Source organism: Lethenteron reissneri, chromosome 46 (genome assembly GCF_015708825.2).
Source record: "Lethenteron reissneri isolate LAM-NWPU_2019-01 chromosome 46, ASM1570882v1, whole genome shotgun sequence".
NCBI classification, from domain to species: Eukaryota; Metazoa; Chordata; class Hyperoartia; order Petromyzontiformes; family Petromyzontidae; genus Lethenteron; species Lethenteron reissneri.
The window spans coordinates 2,937,620-2,959,235 of record NC_083824.1 but is presented as its reverse complement, the minus strand read 5'-3'; the positions used below and the strand labels follow the sequence as shown (position 1 = coordinate 2,959,235).

Here is a 21,616-nt window from a genome sequence, read left to right as displayed (position 1 = left end):
TATCATGTCCTCTTCCCCCCCCCCACCCGAATGTGTGCACTTACTACTATAGGGTCGGTAGATATTCTTGGTTCTTTCGGTAAAGTCTGGTAGATAGAAAATATAAATTAAAATAAAATATTAAAAATATATGAAGATAAAAGCCAAAATCCCACAATGTTTCGATCGCAACAAAAGCGGTCTTCATCAGGCGGAGGGAGAGAAGAGAGGGGGCAAGCCTCCAAATGCAGCTGCTTCTAAGGGGGGCGAGAGTTGCGAGGCAGCAGCAAGGCGTAAACAGCATGGGAGGGGGAGCCAGTGCTAATGTCGGAGTAAAGCGCGAGATAGAGGTGGAGCTGAAGGCGAGGGGCGCAGTCCAAGTGTGTTAGACAATGGGGGAGGGAGGGGGTAGAGATAGGGAGCTAGAGATGGGGGAGGGGGGGGCATTGCAGCTCATTACACACATCCACACTGCTGACGGGAGAGGTTGACAAGAAAACACAAATCAAATCAAGTAGATAATAATATTATAGCACTTAGATACTGTTATTGTAGAGCAGGCGGGAGAATGGTGGGGGAGGGGGGGTAGCGGCCCATCCTGCCAAGGTGCTACATCGGCCGGCTGGGTAATCTAGGCGAGGCCGGGGGCTCTGCACGGGACTAGGCCTCACGACGGCACTGTCAAGTTAGTAGTTTGTGCTATAGAGTCTACTGTAGTGATAGCAGGTACCACCACAGTCAGTATGCACTGCTGTAGTCATAGCAGGATATCACCACAGTCAGTGTGCACTGCTGTAGTGATAGCAGGTGTCACCAGTCGGTATGCACTGCTGTAGTGATAGCAGGTACCACCACAGTGACTATGCACTGCTGTAGTGATGGCAGGTTCCACCAGTCAGTATGCACTGCTGTAGTCATAGCAGGTGCCACCACAGTCAGTATGCACTGCTGTAGTCATAGCAGGTACCACCACAGTCAGTATGCACTGCTGTAGTCATAGCAGGATATCCACCACAGTCAGTGTGCACTGCTGTAGTCAGAGCAGGATATCACCACAGTCAGTGTGCACTGCTGTAGTGATAGCAGGTGTCACCAGTCGGTATGCACTGCTGTAGTGATAGCAGGTACCACCACAGTGAGTATGCACTGCTGTAGTGATAGTAGATACTGCTATCGAGTTGGTAGATACTACTGTAGAGGACTAGTGGCGGGCGTGACGTCAGGCTCGCTCTCAGGTGTGGTGACGTCACGGGAGGTGGAGTCATGCGCGCCTGCGGGCGGGGTGACGTCATGTCCTGTGAGAGTACTTAAAGAGGGGACCGTGACGTCAACGGGGTCGTGGCTGGGAACAAGGAACGAAGAAGGGTGGAAGCTAGAGCCCGGGGTAAAGGGATAGGAGTTTGCCGGCGTAAGAGCACAAGGTGTGGCTGCGCTCCTGGGTCGGCCGAGTTGGATGAACCCTCGGCCGGCGCACAGGAGGCAGCCCGGGCAGCTCGCTGTCAGGGGCTGAGAGTAGGGCAGAGCCTAGGACCCCCTAGCCCTGGGGGAAGTGTTGTACCCCGTGTTATTGGCGCAAGCCCTTAAATAAACACCGGCGAAAGCCCTTACATGTACCTCCGTCTCCGAGTCGTCAAGAGCCTCTCAACACTACTATAGACATAGACTTAGTATATACTAAAACAGTCAGTATATACCACTACGGTCAGTAAATATTTCTACAGTCAGTAGGTACTACTATACAGTCAATAGATACTACAGTCAGTAGCTACTGCTATAGTCAGTAGATACTGCTGTAGAGTTAGTAGTTACTACTGTAATGAGAGTGCCATCGCCTGGATTATCAGGGGGGCATATATATGAATTCTACAGTCCATGCTTATCTATAGTGGGGTTTCCATCTAGGATAAAGGTGAGAGGCGGTTCCACCAGGGAAGCCTCTGGAACGTTCGGGTAGGTTCCAGGAGGGGTGTGGCCAGAGGCAGGGCTTAGTCCCGGTTCGGGGGATATAAGCGGGACACGGAGCAACGCAAGGGGTCGGTGCTGAAGACTGAAGAGGAGCCCGCCGCTGTTTCCCCACCATCTCCATCCACCACGTGGCGGCTCGCCCTCCAGCCGCTCCCTAGCGCACCGTCAGCCGGCGGTGCGTTGGAGAGCACATGAGCGCCACGTGGCAGCGTAGCCACACGAAGGGTGGACGTCCGCAAAGGAAGAGACGGAGACACGTGGCTGTTCCGGGCTTTTATTGAATAAACAACCCAAAGTTACTTACCGTGTCGGAGACCACTCATTACACTACTAGAGTCAGTGGATACTACTATTGAGTTAGTAGATACTACAATAGAGTCGGTAGATACTACTGTAGGCCCAGTAGATACCACTACTGTCAGTAGTTACTACCGTCAGTAAATACTACTATACAGTCAGTAGCTACTACTGGCTCAGCAGATACTACTGTACAGTCAGTGGATGCAACTACAAAGTCAATAGATACTACTTACTCTGTTGTATGTAGGGGGTGTAGGTATATATACCTACGCGGGGGTAAAAATGTTTTTTGAGGTGGGGGGTCGACAATTTTTGGAAACCTTATATATCAACTATTTACCCACAACTTTCTATAACTTTTTGGACTTCTGCAAGCCTCTTATAATTGTGTTCGTGGAGAAATGGACAAACGGCCCACAATAGCTTAATATCTGTGTATGTATATTAATGTTTTTAAGAGAAGTTTTAAAATAGATTTTTCGCCCGGGCAACGCCGGCTCCTTCCCGCTAGTACCAATATAATCGAGAGGCACAAACTTCGTTGACGGAAATGAAATCTCGGCGGGCGGTGGCGGCACACGCCTGTAGCCCAGCACTGCGGAGGCCAGGGTTAGTGGATCACACAAACACACACCGTGAACCTTCCTTCCTGTGGTCGTCCACTCGCCCTACCCTGGCTTGCCAGGAGATGGCAAAAGAAAATATCCACCGGTTCCAGCTCAAGAGGACGACGTCTTGGGGCACCGCGTTGGGGAGATGTTGACGACCTCGCCTGGTATGCAGGAGGTCGTGGGTTCGATCTCGACTCTTGCACCAGCTGTATATTTGGAGTTTGCGTGTCTCCCTCTCTCATAATCTTCATCACGGTGGCTAGGGGATGTTAACTACCTCGCCTGGTATGGAGGACGTGGGTTCGAGCCCGAACCTGGCGATGCCTGCTGCTGCTGTGTATATGGAGTCTGCGTGTGTCTCTTCCCGTGGTCGCGTGGATTTTTCTCCGGGGACTTCTGGGGTTTCCCTCCACATGTAGAATCAACGTCACGCGTTTAGAGCGTTTGGCTGTTAAACATATTCCACGTGATCAGCCACTTCGTTGAGCTATCATTTGTGAAAGCCAGGTCGCTTCTTGAAAAGAGCCATTTAGCTCAGTAGGCCTTACCTGGTTAAATAAAATAAAAAGTTTGGTTTTAGTGAAGTCTTTACTCCACCAAGAGGTTCAGTTCAGCAGAGCCGGTGGCGCAGACGAGGCTGAGGGCAATGTTCGTACATGCAATGCGGTGGTCACATAGACACGCACGACAGGCATGATGGGAAGTCGTGCCGCCTTTCCGCTGCTTGTGAAGAGGCACACCTCGTCGCGTTGTTCAATTTGTCGGACATCACGGCCGACACCCACGCGGTGCCATTGGAAAAACACCCAAACGGTAGGGGGGGGGGGTACTCCTGGCGCAGCGAAACTCCCCCTCGAGACGTTCCGTCGTGCGCCCAACCGCTACGCCTCGCGGAGCCTCTCACGCTCGGCGACTGCAGGTAGAGGCATCGAGCCGACCGGTAGAGCGAGTACGTTCATTTTTGGATGAATACGCCTAACGCAGCTTACACCTTAATTAAAGGCCTGAAATCAAACTCTCTTGGGCCATAACGCGAGGCCCGTTCAACGGATTCTCACCGCCAATTGGTGTAATAAAGATAACTCGGGATCGAAAAGAGAGAACAAAAATACTTGATGCTATTGGAGTTTTGTAATCCACTGTGCAACAACAATGATTTTTGAAATTAAAAGATCACAAGTGGATTTTGGTCAGTCCTCTCTTCCAAAAATCAGGCATAACAATGCTTATTTAGAATCCAAATCCTATATCAGACCCTCACATCCTACGAGTGGCATGTGCAGATTTAATAATTATCTTGCACTTATTGGTGGTGACATGGACGAGTGGCAGTCCAACTCTCGCTTGTTCGACAGATTCGCGATTCGAACTGGCAAGCCGCCCTGGTTATCACTGCGGCTGTATTAACCATGATATACCACGTTCCATCTGCTTCAAAGTGAATGTTAACGATCCGGCAATGTTACGAAGTAGACCATTGTGCGCAGTCATCATGGTCAAAATTAGAAAAATGACTCGCAAATCACTTCACCGGAATGACAGACAGAAACATCACCGTGGCGAGATGTTAATTCACGTGGTATACAAATCGTGGGTTTGATTCCGATCCTGACGCCTGCTGTGTATTTGGAGTTTGTGTGCCTCTCTCCCTGTGGTCGCGTAGATTTTTTCTCCGGGTCCTCCGGTTTCTCCCTCCAGATTTAGAATCACGCGTTTAGACGACTTGTCTGATATACATTTCCACACGACGATGAGCCACTTCGTTGAGCCATCATTTGTGATAGCCAAGTCGCTTCTGAAAAACAACCGTATAACTTAGTGGGCCTTACCTGGTAAAATAAAAAAAAGTTTAGTTTAAAATGTTTTTTAGTTGAACATCGCCTGTCCTGCGAAAAAAAAAAAACGTAGGACACCCTCCTGAAAAATTGTCTCGAGACTGCAAACATTTCCTGGGTAAATAAAGTGTGTAACCAATAACAAACAGCGCTTATTATCAGAGCTGACCTCAACCATCTGATCTCAACCATCTGATCTCCACCATTGGACCTGGCCTCAACCATCTGACCTCACCCATCTGACCTCAACCATCTGACCTCGGTTCCATCCGACCTCGGTTCCATCCGACCTTCCATCGGATTTGACCTCAACGGGATCTTCTGGCAGCGGCGTTCCATCAGACAGTTACAGGGGAAGGGGGACACAGACTGGCGAGAAGGCAGCGGCAACAGCTTTCGTTGTTTTTATTCACCATTTAAAATGTTGCGTAACATCTTTGCACAATGCGTCTGACGATCAACGGGCGAGTGTGCCACCTCCCCATAGGTAGAAGAAGAAGCACGATACACACATCACAGCAAGTTGAGCCCCGTCGCTTCGGGACGGGGGGGGGGGTCCTCATAGGCGGCAGTACGGCCACACACACGGCCACACACACGCACGTACAACGTGGCATGTACATGAGATACCACCACACATTTATATATACTATGGTATTTATATATCACTGTGGCGCATACAAGTAAGGCCTATTGCTCTCCATATACAGCGGTTATGCATCAGTGTCAACGTAAGTCCATGCGGAAATTGAAATTCCGTTCCGGCTTGCTAGTCCGTAAGCGAAACACCTCGTTAATTATAGACAGCCCCGCTAACGTGTTCATACACAAGGCCGACCCCGAGTTGTTCGGGGGGTGGGGGTTGACCCGCGCCTCGTTATTTATTTATTTACTCTCCTTCCATTTGAATGGGCCGGTAAGTGGCGACGGTCTTGCGCAATTCATCGACTACTCGTTACGGGATGACAATGTGCAGCATTCGCCGACCAGAGGAGGAGGAGGAGGAGAAGGGAGGGAGGGAGGGAGGGGGGTCAAAGTCCCCTTGTTCACAGGCTCACTCTCGCATGTGCACGTGCGGTTCATTTCATATCGATATATTTTGTTCACCGTTACGACAAGTTGAGGTTAAGCGATTAGGAAATAACCTGATGAGGTTGGGCGATAGGCCAGTGATGTGATGGTGTCCTAGCAGGTAGCGAGCGGCCTAATACATGGAATTTGGTAAACGTGCCCCAATTAATTATAAGCAAAGCAGTCACAAAGTGGACCGGGTGGTAGAAAGTCAGTGGCTGTTTCTAGAAAACACCACGGTGACATTTTGCCTTAAGCTGCACTACTTAAGCGTAAACATCACGTGAACGGGTGCACGACTTGAGCATATTGGCACTAGGCAGAGGAAAGTAGAAACACGTGAGGAAATGTGCAGTGGATGCCTATTGCCCATGGATCGTGATGATGAACATGCCACTTGAGATTGCTATTCTTTATTCAATTCACGATGGGACTGTGGGGCAAGGGATAGCCCCAGCGGAGTCTATAGCCGGATTAACAAAGTAGTTAACCTCCCCGTCATATCAGCCGGGCCAAACAAATTAAATAGGCTAAACCAAATCACACAATTTTTCTGGGTCAATGTTGACCATCCAATTATGGCCTGGTACAGCGTTCGAACTCAGTCAAGCCTTATCACTGTGAAATTCTCAAGATTAAATCTACAAATGTAATTTGGCCGTGATCAGATCTTGTTGAAAAAAAAATCGCCAGCAAGTGTCCACTCCGTTCCGCGACCGCCCGCTCCCAAGAGGTTACAATTCACAGCCGAGACCACCTCCACCGTCATCAGCAACTCCCACCTCGACTCAGGGTGATAAGGACCCCTCCTAGCCACGAACAAGCGGATAACGCCAAGGTCGGACGGAACAGAAGGTCGCGGGCGCTAATTAAGAACGCCCCGCGCGCGTGTGTGCGTGTGTTGCTTCACGAGAGCGGGTGTGAAAACCCAGACCGCGGCAGCAACGCGTACCCCGGCCCCATTGTTCCGAACTCGCGTGGCCTTAATTGTTGATACTGGACAAAAAAAGCGCTTCGTAAGACTCGGGGGAGGGGTGACAGGTGGAGATGAGCCCTACGCGGGGCCGCGCGTGCAGTGCTACCCGCCCCCCGCCCCCTTTACGTTCCTGATTCCCGCGTGCGCTCAGGTCGCGACTCGCATTTGTCCCATCCGTGGAGGACAAATTAATTCCACGATTGTAAATCACTTCTTTGTTGTTGTTGTTGTTGCGTGTAACAATGGCACGCCTTTCATCGTGTTTTTTCTCTCCCCCCCCCCCCATTCAGGAAGTGCACTGCACAGTTGTGTTTTTATATGAAGGGAGAATATTGGGTAAAACAAATGGATGGGCATCGCTGAATTCCGGGTTGAGCGTAATACTACGGCTGGAATAAATGAACCTCCTGGAATGAATCGAGCCGCGCTGAGACGCGTGCCACAACCCTGCACACAGCGGCTTGTTTCGTTACTTTGAACTTGACACGGGGACATTTACACAACACTTAGATGTCGACTAATTCTGCTCACACACATTTGATTCCTTTTAGATAAAACATAGGTTGTTAGAATGGTAAAAAACATGTGGCCTCAGAATCACTTCCATACATAACCGGAATATATTTTTAAAAAGATGCTTGACGCATTCGGCACGCGCACTCCCAGCAGGGCAAGTCACACTTCCCAAACCGTATGACGCTGGGATCGGGACATTTGCTGGGATCGGGACATTTGCTGGGACAAACACGCTCCTACCCCTTTTGCAACATCAAATGACGAAGCCAATTGTTGTCCAGTTTACAGCCCACTGGGGAGAAGACCGATGGATGTGTACGGAATACCCACACAACTCTAGTTGCCAATCCTACTGGAGGAAATCCTCAAGAGGAAATTCTGCATTGCGTGCAGTACACAGCACACAAGGGGAACGAGGGCTGGGGAGGGGCATGTACAACTTCAGGCCCTCAAGAGGACGCTGGCCATTCTTGATTGTAAAGTGTATTGGTCGGAAAGACTTTAACAACGACAAAAACCCCCTTCGCTGCACGAAAAATATCCACAGGAACCGAGAAGCCGATCCCAAAGACAAAATGCGGACGGGAAGGTGGGAGCTGTGCATCCCAAGCAGCTGAGTGACCTGCTGCTGCTGCTTTACCGTGGGGCACTGGTGACACTCAGGGCTGAACAGAAGTAGGTGGCGCAAGTGAGAAACGTGCCCACGGTTTCAACTGCTGCGCTGGGAGACAGAACCGGCGATCTGTGGACTGCTATTTGAGCGTGCTATCCCCGTTACACCATCGCAGCATCCCCCACACCCCCCCACCTCCTCGATTAGCGTATTGGGATTAATGCTGCGTGAGCTGAACAAGGGGACGCAAGACGCTCCAGAGGCCACGAGCTGCGTGTTCCTTCCCCAACGGCGAATGCGCTCTCGCTTCACGAGTCGCTCGCTGCAACGGATTCTCGCCAACGACCCACGGACGCTGACTGCGAAGGTCCTTCCCCACTACGCGGTGGGACTTGCGGAGGGGGGCGGCGGCGGCGGGTGGGGCGAAACATATTGAGAGGCAAATTAAGACGTCAGGACGCGGCCCAATTACTGTACATAACGTGCCACGTAATGGCACGACTTGTCTGGCTAATTAGGCACGCGAGTCGGATGGTTTCGGCTTCTGGCTGCCGAAGCGCCAGCCCGTGGCCTTCCTGTCAGCGTGTTTTGCAGCTGTCAAAAGAGCCCCCCTATGTGCGCGTCAGGGACGCACCTGGGTGCCGGATCTGCGATGCGTCACGTGGCGGTAACTCAGAGGAGCAATGCGCATTCTTAACAGAGAAACCGTCCTTACGTTCAATAACGCCCCCCCCGACCCCAAACTAGCAGCCTGTGTTCAACGAAGACACGGATAGGATGCGATGGCTGGGCGAGTTTACCCGCAGGCCGAGTGGGGTTATGACGACCACCAGTGTGGAATGGGGGGGGGGGCAAGCATCAATTGGCGCACGCGTGCGTCACACGGGGAGGGGGTCAAGAAGGTCATTGGACTCGGTCATCGAGTCCGATGAGTGAATGGAGAGAGGAAAACAAACGTGGGCGAGCCGTAGTTCTGGCGAACTTAGTCGTGACCACGCTCCGGGTAATGTCCCTACCAAATTTTGTTAAAAAAAATGTATTGTACAATCATCCTGATTTTTAAGGACATCAAGTGTACTCATTGCTCGATTCTCATTACTGATAATAAGGGGAAAAGGTGGGCAAAAATGTCTTTCATACCTAAAGGCATTGTTGTCCGAGACCAATGTTTTGCATTTGCCAATGTGGAGCAGCTGTTCTACGATGATACTATACAGAAATCAGTCGACTTTCAGTGTTGCATAACATTGGTCTAACTCATAAGACTACAACAACCACAAGCATCCAGGCTACCGAGGACAAACGGGAATCTTCTGGTCGTTAAATAAACCACCTTTAGTGACACTTTCCTTTCGTTTGTTGTCTAAAACAGTGTGCACTTTGGGATATTTTTCCATTAAGGATGTTTAATGCAGACTGGCCACTGGCCTGCAGGCTCCTGCCAAGACAAAGAAGTTACCAGATTAAAAAAAAAACACAAAAACAGGGGACTTAAAGGAACAGGCAACCCAAAGCACAAATTAGCTCTTATCTCCCGCTTACACACGTAGGCTGCGCGTCCCAGGCTGCCCAGACACGAAGCTCAAAGCTTCGTTAATGAGAAAAGAGAGAAATTAAGGTAAAAGTCATGCGCGCTGCTACAGCGACGTTACCGGCGTTAATTGTAAAGATAACGTCGTCGCCGCGGTGACGCCACTGCGGCTGCACTCTCCCGTGAGTGTAAATCAGTACATTGCTCTCATTAACGAGGCTTGAACCTCACAAGGGATATGCCAGAACATGCACGTTAGGGTACACATTTAATCATCATAATCATCAGCCACGATCAATCCACCGATGGACGAAGGCCTGCCCCAGACGCTGTCCTCTCTCACGATCCTGCGACTTTGCCAACGCACCACGCACCCGCACGCGAGCCAAATTTACCGCTCCATCTCCCCCAGTGGACGTACTGTCGGGACGCATTCCATTCCTCGGCTGCCACTCCATTGTAACCATCGTCCATCATCCTTTCGAGTGACGTGGCCTGCCCAAGCCCAGCACACTTAACATGTATTAACAGTTTGAATGACGTTACTGGACCTCCGTATGTTCTCATATCGAAAAAGAGACATTTGGAGTCTTTCCATGACGTTTTCCCTTTAACTTTGTACGATCATAATTAGCACTTGTGTTGGTGTGGAAAACCTAACATGTAGACGCACACAGCTTCAGGACGTGACTATGTTACACACACAGCTCATTGGACCACCCCCAAACAAACATGCAGGCACTTTATAAAAAAACCCACCAATAAAAATAATTATAAACCTATTATGTGGTTCTCACAATAAACTTGAAATGAGAGGCTCCATTATCATCTGAGGCCTGAACGTGTTCACCAATGCCTGGCAGACAAGCGCAGGGAGATTCACGCGAGAACAACTTTGCCCTTTCTAATTGCCATTTGCCACAGCAGCGGTGGGAACCACAGCCCCGCGCACGCTGCAGAATGAAGACACCGTTCTGCACGTCAGGGTAGAGTCGGTGCGCAGGACCTGTGGCGTTTTGGCCGATCATGTTCCGCCGTGGGATTTCGAAAACCTCAATTTGATTTTGCGAGCGTGATGGGGAAAAATTTGCCGAGATTTCGTTTTTTTTTGCTTGCGTGTGTAAAACTGTTTACCTCTTTAAATATGGAGTAAATATTTCGGTCAGAAAGGCAACAACACCACTGCTCGTGTTTGTATGGGAGAGGATGGAGAAACGTTATGTTCTCATCGTGCTGCCACACACTTGGGACACAGATACAATATACTGCACACACCTCGGTGCGTTTAATGTGGCGTAAGCTTACGCCGCGTTAAATGAGCCGAGAGCTTTGTTTGCAGGCAAAAATAAGGTGATTGCAAGCATCACTTGTGGCTATAACTGGAAGCACTTGTTTGCAATCCCCATCAAGTCGTGATATCTGCCAAACGCGACGCACGTGAAAAGGCGAAGGAAGATTTGCACTCGAGTGTGCTGAACTTGAGAACGGTGAACCTCATCAAATTCAACTTAGCGGACACTCATTTATCAGATACACAAGTTAGAAACGAGTGAATTTAAAGGAAAACTCATTTTGTTAGATCATTGAAAAACAAGAGGACGGCATCAACATTCAAACAGATGCCCTCCTTCAAGATGGGGCTCAATTCTGTGGTCCACACTGCCAGCCAAAACGGCAATTGTTTTTCTCTGTTCAGCAGAACAAACACCCCCCCCCCCTCCCCCAAAAAAACACATTTTATATTTTGTCTCTCCCACATATAAACTACAATTATTTTCAGTGGCATCAGCGTGCTGGAAGGCAGTGGATGTCATGAGTATGGATTTCCACAACTTGCGCTCGGACGAAAGGACATTTAGAACTTCCACAGACCATGGTGTGCTGGGCACTCTTGCCGTCCTCTGCGAAGATCAACGCCCAAGTGGGATCGCACATTTTCTGGGGGGGGGGGGGGGGGGGGGGGAAATCTCCCTCGCTCGCTTTAATTTCATTCTTCTTCTTTGTTGCAACACCCAAGAAACCATCACTTTTCCTGTGCATTTTAATCTGCGCATTTGATTAGCAGGCACACCACCGGCAGTCACGGAAAGTATATTCTCACTGCAGTGGAGGGGTCCGTGGAAGAACGCAGTAACGACCCAACACGTTCAACGATTAGTAAGAGTCACAGGACGCCGACGAAAACGAAAGTGAACAGAAGAACACGCGTTCGTCCCGTGAAGCGGCACTTCCGTGTGCGACACAGCAAACAAATGAAGGCACAAATGAAAAGCCGGCTCCGTGTGTACGCACACCGTGTACATATATACAGCAAGCACATTGCACCTCTCTTGCTTAAAGGAAACTTTGTAAAATAAACGGTGAAATACACAATTCATATGCAAAAATAAACATATTCATGTTATAACATTTTGGAAGCAACATTCTCTTCAAGCAATGTAGTCAAATGTAAGGGCAAGTCAGTTTTCACAGTAGTCTGTGCAATTTTTTGTCTAGTGTTTCTTTTTTTTTTACAAAAAGTGACTGACAACACAATATTACAAGCCTCTGTATCATCATCATCACATACGCATGAACAACGGGGGTCTATTATTTTTGTTAAAGCTATGCATTATACGTAAAAACAAAACCCTCGCCTTTGTTAAAACGGAACGGCTTATTATTTATCCTGCGCCCGTGTGGACCGGCGGCGACGTCGTGTCGCGCCGCCAAGACGCGCGGCGACTTGGGAGTGCAGTCTGCGACGGACACTTGGTCATGTGACCTCGTCATCTCGTAATATTCCTCACCCGGCTTCCCAGTGCCCAACACTCACACAACGCCTCCACTACGTCAGCGTGTGGGGGGGGGGGGGCGGGGTGGCCGCGCTCCGCATACGGTAGCGGCTCTGCTGAGCGATGCAAAGGCGGGCGCTGAGAATTTTTGGAGCCGAGCGTTTTGCATTACCCATACGCGGCGCGCGCGCTCGAGGCTGGCGTTGGGTGAGCTTCGGGACCTTTCGCAAAGCTTAGGGGTGGAGTTCCTGGACTACGCGCCGTGACGAAATTAACTCCCGAGATAGAAAATAAAGCGAAGACAAACAAAGTGTCCCTCCATTCGCGCACGGGGAGAGCTGCTACGTGAAACGTCTGGGTGTGGGACTGTGTGCTTTTGTGATTTTAGTAATAAAATATATGTAGATACAAAATAATTTGCAAGGTTACGCAGGGTTCAATGTTAAAGTCATGACCTGGAACTAACGGAGGCAAGTCTTGTGTTTTGCAGAGATCCTTATCGCACACTGTGCTCATACACTCCGGTGACCCGTGTTAAGAGTTTGACCTCAGTACCCAGCAAGGGCCCCCTTCAGGTTAGCTCAGCCTCAAATGAGCACCTGGCGCCACAGATGTTGCGGGGGAGAAAGCAACAAATGCTGCCGGGGTGTGTGGTGGTGCCGATCACCAAAGTGGACGTGCTTCCTCCCTATCGCACGCTGGTCGCACAACTCCGCACTTGTTCAAAATGTTCTTATTTTTGTACTATATATATTTAAACGAGACCGTGGTCTAATTACTCAACGTGTGGATTGTTTATATGGAAGCACTTTTTCCTTTTGGGGAATTTTAACACTGGACCAACGATTAATTGGGAGTGGTAACAGCGGCAGTGTGCGGTGGCTCTTCCTTGCCAAAGGTATCGAGGGATATTTATTTATTTACGTCTGCAAAACGTTGCACAGGAATTCAATCAAGGCACCCTCCTGTGTCCTCGCGTGGTGCTTGTGATGTAAATAATATAATAACACAAAAAACGTGAAATATTTACCCTGAGCCACTTGTAAAACTCCACTCCAAGCCACCCCGTGTCAAAGTCAAGAAAAATCAATTTTCTCAACAAGCAGCAACTTGATGAACTGTGCTCTCGTCAGCAAAGGGGGATTCTGATCACCTTCGTTGCGTGAAAGGCAGCTTTTTCTTTTCTTGAACGCAATGTGAAGTTTCGTCATTTTGACCGCACATTTAATTAGCACACGCTGGCGTACTCTTGCAAATGCCGTCACAGCTTCTTACGAGGTCCACCCTGGAGCAGATCGCACAATTTGTCAATTATATGCACCAATTAGCTCTGTGCAACGTCGGCTTACTGGCCACAACACGCGGACCACTCGGCTACCCAGAATCGGAATAATTATCTGCATGACAGAGGCAGCTAATCATCAGAGGGGCGAGAAAACAGAGCCCGACCGGCAATGTATTGCCCTCAGGACCTTGGCAGCAAGAACCTTCTTGTTTCTCAGCATCTCATTCTGTATCCTGGACGGATAAATTAATTGAAATGAACCCCTCGCATCACCCGCCAAGGAATCTGTTAATCGGTAAATCCGGTGCAGCGATCTGTGCCACACCGACACGGCCACTGGCGAAACCAGGACTCTCTGTCTCGCCGCCACGCCGGGTTTTTGCACCGTAACCCCCCCCCACCTCGCCGCACCAAACCAGCGCACGCACGGAGGCGTTAATTGCCGAAGGATACGCGCGGAGCGTACACGCTCGAGGTGCTCATCCGGTGCAGCAGCGGCGGCGGGGACCAATGGGCGCCGCTCAACCCGCGCAGCGTTGCAACCAGGTCACGTACGTGCGCAGGCGCACGTTAAGACGGCTGCGTGAGCTACTCCCCCCGCCACCCGGCCCCAGCCCCCCCACCGCCCCCTCTCTTGCAAACAACAGTGTAATAGGCGACCGTCTAGGTTAAAATATAAATTTTTGTTAAGGAAATCTTCAAATGCCCAATGAAGAAAAGGAGGTGCGGTGCTGTCAATTTGGTGCACTCTTGCACCTACAACCTCGCCTGGACTAACATCAACAGGCCGGTGTCGTGTGTTTAAAACCCGATGCACATTTATCTTCTCAGTTGTTGTTATTAGGGGGAGGCGCTGGTGCAGTGGTTAAACAGGGCACCGTGCGACGATGGTGGCGACTTGAGTTTCATTTCCCGGCCACGGCTAACATCAGTGGCGAGTGGCATCTCAACTGCTCCTTCACCAACTTGCCACGGTCCAACATTGTGAAGTATGGTAAAAAAGAAAAAAATCACAATTAAATTGGCGTGTGGAGGCCTACAGCTATCAGTGGATTGACGAAGAGCTGTACATTATTAATTTTATAGTACGCCTGGGAATAAAACCTGGCATGAATGCTGCATTAAGTGCACCATCGATTAAAATAATTTAGTTATTCTAATGCACTATTTTAGAGGGTTTTTTTTTCCCCACGTAAAAAAAAAAACACTGTGTGTAAGCGTACAAGAACCTAGCACCCCCCTGGGCCCCCCCCCCCCCACCGCTAACTCTGTCTGATTACTCGTTCGATAGCTGCCGCAAGACATGTGCACCAAGCACTACCTTCACCACACGCCACATAGCTGCCAAATGCACCTTCAGATTGGCAGAAGGTACTGACCCCTAAGCTCGGCCTCATCTAAACCCAGTTTTGCGCGATGTTCTGGGCTTCGAGCGTTACTTCACCAGTGAACATAAACAGTAGTAAATGAAGGGACGCGTGTCAGTGGTGTCCAGTTGCGACTGCGCTTTCCCAACGGGCGCCTGCGTACGCTACGCAAGCAGCGGTACTGGTTTAGCACCTCCAGATGAACCGGGGCCATGGTGATGGCCGACGCGTCACCCTCAGTGTGCAGGAAAAAAGCACGCAGACGTTTGACAAACAATTCCGAGTACAGTATTTGTCAAATTTAAGCGATACAAAAACACGTTTACGGTTTCCTGATTTTAAATCGGCTACTCTCTGCTTTTGCAGATTTCTACTGAATCATTGCTTCTACTTCTGGTAGGTTATGTTGAAAGAAACTAGAACACTTGACGATGAATGGTAAGGACATTTTTTTAAATTTTATATTCAATTTTTTTTAGCTTTTTCTTTTCAATTATGAATAACAAAATATATACGTGGAATAGTCCTTTCTCTCCTTTTCTGAACGCACATTTTCTTTGAACTCGTGTTCATTTCACATTGACGTAATCTGCAAAATATACAAAATGTTCCCAGAGTCGGGAGTGATGGGGCTGGTCATTTGTGACCTGTTCCATTCGCAAATTCCCCCAGTCCGCTCGGTCGACCGCTCGATTGCAACACCCGCTACCAAAGCGCACAGCACAGCTGTGCAAGACCTTCAGCTCGGTGTCACGTGGCACTTTTAAAACGACTTCACTCCACCCGTTTAAAATCACCCACTCTCTTACGCGCCACGCCAGCACATGGGCCACCCGTGGTGGCAACGAGACCCTCTCGCGAAAGGCCGCGCACCCAGGCACGAACGGGCGCAGCTATTAAAATGCATGACGTTTAAATGTACAAGGATGAACACCTTGCGGACGCAACCCCTTACACGGTGATTTAATACTCAAACTGGTGCGAGGGCCCGGCCGCTTGGCTTGCCACTGTCAGGGAAGCAACGTTGGAGAACGGCTTGGGTGGCACCTCAGGCTTGGCGACCCTGGCCACGTGCCCCCTCCTACCGTGGGTACCCCTCGGCAGAGAATGGTATCCTCCGTTCGGCGTCGTGGCCACGTGCAGGCCAGTACCGATGAGCGATGCCGATGGGGAAGAGGCCGATGAGGGAGAAGCCAAATGAGGCTGCTGTTGCTGCTGCTGTTGCCGATAGGTGGCGGCGCGCATCGACTCGGCGCGCGTTACCGGGCGCACGCGACACGACTCGGCGCGACACACCGGGTGCTGCCGCGCGTTGGCGTACGCCAGCGCCGTCTCCAGGGCGGCATCCGTCCGTGACCGTATCGAGTCTGTTCTCGCCGGCGCTGGCGGCGGCCGGCCGACTGCCAGCCGAGGACTGCAGCAAGACGTCGCCGGCACGATCATCGTGCAAGGCGGCACGCCTAAGCCACCGCCGCCCCCGTTCCCACTGCTGTAGTTGCTGGAGCCCTGCTGCTGCTGCTGCTGCTGCTGCCGGTGGTGGCTGTGGTTGTGGCTGTGGCTGTGACTGCGGCTCAGTGACCCCGAGCTGCTCCCGGAGCGCGTTGTGCTGGGTCGGCGCTCGAGCATCGGGCCTCCGGAGGAGGGCACGTCAACGCGCCGGCTCGGCGTGTGCTGCGAGGGCGTGCGCTTGAGCGACACGTCCCGGTGAGGCACCCGCGGCGGGGTCTCGTGCGAGGAGTCCGGCGACTCGACGCCGCCGCTGCCGCCGCCGTCCACCGCGGCCACCTCCCCCCCTCTGCTCCCCACCCGCTCACCGCCCGCGGCCACGTCCGGGACGTCCTGGGGCCTCTTTGCGTGCGGCGAGAAGGAGCCTCCCCCCGCCGGTGGCGGCCGGGGCAGCGCCCATCCCGGGGAGCCGTGGCCCCCCACCACTGCGCCCTGGGGAGACTCGACCGTCGGGAAGATCGCGCCGAGGCGAACTGCCGCGCTCCGAGTCGCCGTCGCACACGTCGCCGTACAGGAAGCTGCGCCCGCGCTCCGTGGGCAGGATGAGGGCGCGCGGCACCCGCTGCGGGCAGCGCTGCAGTGAGTGGCGGTTGGAGCCACGGCCCGACGAGTCGCTGGAGCACGAGTGGCCGTCCCTCTCCTGGACGACGAGGACGCCGTAGCCCCGCGCGGCCGCGTCGTACTCGTTATTGTTGCTGCCCACGGTGGCGCTCTTCAGCTGCAGCACGGGCGTCGACTCGGGAGTCGGCAGCCCCGGCAGCTCCGGGTGCGGCGCCGGCGGCGACGTCAACGCCTCGGGGGGCTCGCGCACTCCGTTGGGCACGCGTGCCTGCTTGTCGTGTCCCGGCACCGCCAGCAGGGCCGTGCCGACGGGCGCGATCAGGTGCTGGTGATGCTGCTGCCGCTGTTGCTGCAGCGGCTCGGACTTGGGCTTCTTGCGCTGGGCGGCGCCGTCCTCGTCCTCGCAGGCGGCGCCCGTGAGGACGCCGTTTTTCTTGTGCGGCGGCGCCGGCACGCCCCGCGCGGCGGGGTGGAGGTCGCGGGGTCGCGGCGCTCCGTACGGCCGCCCGGGCGGGCTGTCCGAGGGCGCCTTGGAGTGGCGCTCGCGGCGCCGGCGGCCCACGTAGCAGTAGGTGACGAGCACGGCGAGGACTGCGCCCAGCACGAACGCCGACACCACGCAGATGGCGAGCAGCGCCGCCGGCACCAGCGAGCTGCTCTCCGCCACTCGGGTCTCGCGCACAACACCTACATCGTCGGTGGGGGGGGGGGGGGTGAGGAAGGTGGGCGGCGGGAGGGCAGACGGCGGAACGGGGGACGAGAGGGGCCGGGGGGGTCCAACGAGAAAGTGGGGGGCAAGCGACGGCGCGGAAAGTTGGCAGGGCGGCGAGGAGGTCGACAGCAGTGGCACAAGCGTGTGGGCAGGCGGAAGCGAGAGGAGAGGAGAAACGAGGAAGCAAGGACATGCGGGTCACGTAGTGGCGGCGTGGGAGAGTGAGGACGAGGGTGATGGCGCGTGTGAGATGTTGGTAGCCAAAGGCATTTACGTAACAAAAAATAAAAGTGGGGAGGAGAAGTGAGGGGGATAAAAAAGAAAAACAGATAAAAACTAAAGTTACAAATTAGAAACTAAAACAATGGAGGTGGGAGAGAAATTCACGAAAAACGAACATCAACTCTAGAGACATCAAAGACAAGAGAACACGGCCCACCTGCACATCCACTCGGTGCAGCGAAACCTGCAAATAAACAACCGCAACGGTGCCAATTACATCCCCATGTCTCCAAATGCCTGTGGAGATGAGAATGTAAGGATGTTAATGAGATGGAAGACAAGTATGTCGTGGGGCATACTCGTATAAAATAAATAAACAAATCGACAAAAGAAAACTAACAACAATTAACAACAACTTCCCAAGAGTTTTAGCGTGCCAGTACGCGTGCGCAGGCTCGCAAGGACACGCACGCAACTAAGAACATAAACAATGCGACGCAAAGGGCGTTCACAGCGCTGTGCGGTCTTGTTGCTGTCGTCGTTCCGTGATGAGCGGAGGGTAAGCACAAGCGCTCATTCAGCTTCCGTACACACACACACACGCGTACACGCACGTGTACAGCAATGTAAACTCTTGGTCTCGCAGCGTCACTGTGAACAGAAGGCAGCAGCTATGAAAACGAAAACAGGGTACAAGGAATGCATAAGCGCGTACAAAAAAACACTTGTGCTCGCACGCACGCGCGCGCACGCACGCACACACACGCACGCACACACACACGCACACAGGCAACACAACACACTGTGCCTCGCCTGACATGCAAAGCAGGTGCGCGCCCGCATACAAAGACGAGCACGCACACAAACACATGCACGTGTACGCACAAACAAAAACGGATTACGGCACCGCCGAGATGAGGAATGGGGAGTGCTGGCAAGGTTCCCAGGACGACAGGCACAGGGGGCTGCATGGGGGCGTTCCTCTCCAGCAAGCTGCTACTAACGAGTCCCCGTGGTGAGCGGGACCGTGCAATGACACACGTGCGCGCGCGTGCGTGCGTACGCACGCAAACGTGGTTTGATTGGTGGGGGCAGGGAGGGAGGGAGCGGCGGGTGGCTCGGCCCACGGTCACCCACACGCGGGCGGGCGAGGGAGGGAGCGAGCAAGTAAGTTCGTTGCCTCTCTGGGTCCTGCTTTGTGAAGAGAGAGAAGAGCGAGGCACGTTCAGAGTTGAAGCCAGGGAACAGCTCTGGTTGACTCCAAGTTCGCCGCATTGTTTAGACTTGACCTAATTTGCGCTTTTGACAGCTTACACAGAATTAGGTTTTTTTGGTGTTTTTTCCTCTTTCTTTTTCCTTCAGGTAACATCCAGGTAGCAGCCAATTTTATTTAAATTAAATAAAATCAATGAAATACACAACAAAGCTGAAATGTCAAATCAATACGGAAATGAGGCAAAGATGCGAATGCAACAAAAACACACAAACATCAAAAACTCATAGCTCAACAGATGCAAATGCAAAAAAGGGAGTTGAATTAAATTAAAATCAAGTTGCAATAACTCATGAACAGAAAGAAAGGGATGACAGCTCAGGGGTACCCGATGCATTAATGCTAATGGTGCTTGGTGGTACAGCCAAAACGAAATCCAATTAATTTTACGAAGTGCCACACACACACAACACCCGGCAAGCAGCGGCCAATGGGAGGAGCTGCTGAATTAATCAGGAGTGCAGCGCACAAGCAAGATTTGGCTTAACAAGATTGTATTGTAAGATATTTTTTTAATATTCTTGGTTCTTTCGTTAAAGTCACGTGACTTTACCGAAAGAATCAAGCATATGAATTTCTGCAGTCACGAAAGTTTTAAGTCAAAATAGATTTTGTTTTACTCTTACTTAAGTTGGCACGTTTGCACTTGCAAGTCCGATTAAAATACAGCACAGCTGCGCATTAGATTGCCGGGTAAAGTTGTAGCTGGAAAGAGTGCGACCGATTCTCTTCCGAGGTCAAGTTGTAAAATGAAAGTGGCTCTCGCACAAGGGTACCCCCCCCTTTGCAACAAATTATAACAGCATTAAAACAAAGCAAGTGTAAAATAAAAAATGCAAATTCAAGTAAAATATAATCAGGCCCTTTGAAAACTGGAGAGGAGCAAGAGGGAACATTACACTTCGTGACACTTGAATTATATTAATATGCATCGAAGCAAATTAATTAAGAAGTTCAATTGTAATACGTGTAATGCATATTACTAATATAATTGGTTTTGTGGGAACATAGATGTTAGTCAAAGAAGCCAGCATATGTAAGATTTTTAATACAAGATTCGCCTTTGGAGAAAAATGAGTTCTGTATCCCTGAGCGGTTTCATTTTTTGTGCTCATGCCGACAAGGGGTTTGAGGGTGTTTGTTGTAAGCTCTCGCAGTTGTACCCGACAACGCAGTGACCGCATTTCATTCCGTCGTGCGGAGGAATAGCCTGGTGTTCGGAAATTAAATTACTGCTCTCTGAACTCGGGTAAACATAAATATTTGAAATTTCTCCCAGCAGTCCTGACATAGCTGGAAGGTACAGTGACGTACGGAGGGGGAGGGGGGGTGATGCAGCCATCACGCGACTGTCCGAAGACATTGTGAGCAAAATCTAAATTCGGGAGACGTCCTAAGTTAATGAGCCATCTTACATAAATCAAGCCAACTTATTTTTATTTGATAATAAGAAACCTGTAATTCATATTTTAGCAGGTGATGGCAGGTGATAATTTTCAACTAATCCTTGTGGAAAAATATGCAGGGAAATGAACACTTTCAACGATAACGTTTAATCACTGTAGCCTCTGTTAAGTTTGTCTTAAGAGTCATGCACTGAGCAAGTCAAACACGAGTAACCCAAAATAGCCTCTTCACTCCTAATGAACAACGCTGCTGACCGAGCAAAAGCTGGTGCAGGCTTCGCGGTAAGGGAGGCTCAATGAATAAAATTGCCGGCAATTGATTCAAACAGCAGAAAAAAGTTACTCACCGATACCAATTTAACCGGCTTGCGGATAATCTCAAAGTAACGAAACACGTCAACTGGTTTTATTTTATAAAAATCTATCTTGCGGCACATGTATTAAAAAAACATATATCCAAAGTGACAAGTACAAAAAAATACTAAATTGAATCAAGAGACTTTTGTGGAATCTTTCTTTCTCCCTCAACCAATTTACAGCATCCCCAATTATCACGGGTGCTCCATTCCCTAGACATTCCACACCCTGGTTACAGAATCTCAGGTTTTCTCCAAAATTAATCAGCGTTGATTGGGCCTGAAAGGTGATGAGAGAAAACACACGTCTCTCAATGGCTTCTGGGTTGATTACAATTAGCCGATATTGAAGGTGGCTCTCCAGCCTCAAAGGTGACCTGGCTGCTCGCCTGAAGGCTGCCTTACCATCGGGGGGAAGCGCGCCCGTGGGCAGCGCCTCCGCAAGGTCATCGGCGTCGAGCCGGCGCCGGTCAGGGGACCAGGACCGACCGAGTGCCACCCGGCCCACATGCGGGGGCCTAAGGGGGGCCTCTGTTCCGACGGTGTCAGCGGCGGCAGCGCCATGGGCCGCCTCTGTCACTGTCGGTACAACGGGAACATCGCCCCCTCCTTGAGAGTTACGCCCGCGCTGCCGTTCTGCCGTGCGCGCACGTGTGCCCCCCTTTTACGGGGAAGGGACTCCCCGAGCGAAAGCGCTTGTCACTGGGGTGCTCGTGTGTGGATTTGTGCACGCGCTCTCACACCTTGCTAATGCTCA

General features: G+C 51.2%; 1 protein-coding gene across 1 annotated transcript in view; it reads right to left on the bottom strand.

Moving 5' to 3' along the window:
* Positions 1-5,072: 5,072 nt before the first annotated feature.
* Positions 5,073-21,616, bottom strand: part of LOC133354218 (semaphorin-6A-like) — a 159,315-nt gene continuing 142,771 nt past the window's right edge. Inside the window, 3 exon segments of the mRNA XM_061570885.1 lie at positions 5,073-16,803; positions 16,805-17,577; positions 21,265-21,438. Of these exon segments, the coding sequence (XP_061426869.1) occupies positions 15,787-16,803; positions 16,805-17,577; positions 21,265-21,438 (1,964 nt within the window). The 3' untranslated portion in view covers positions 5,073-15,786.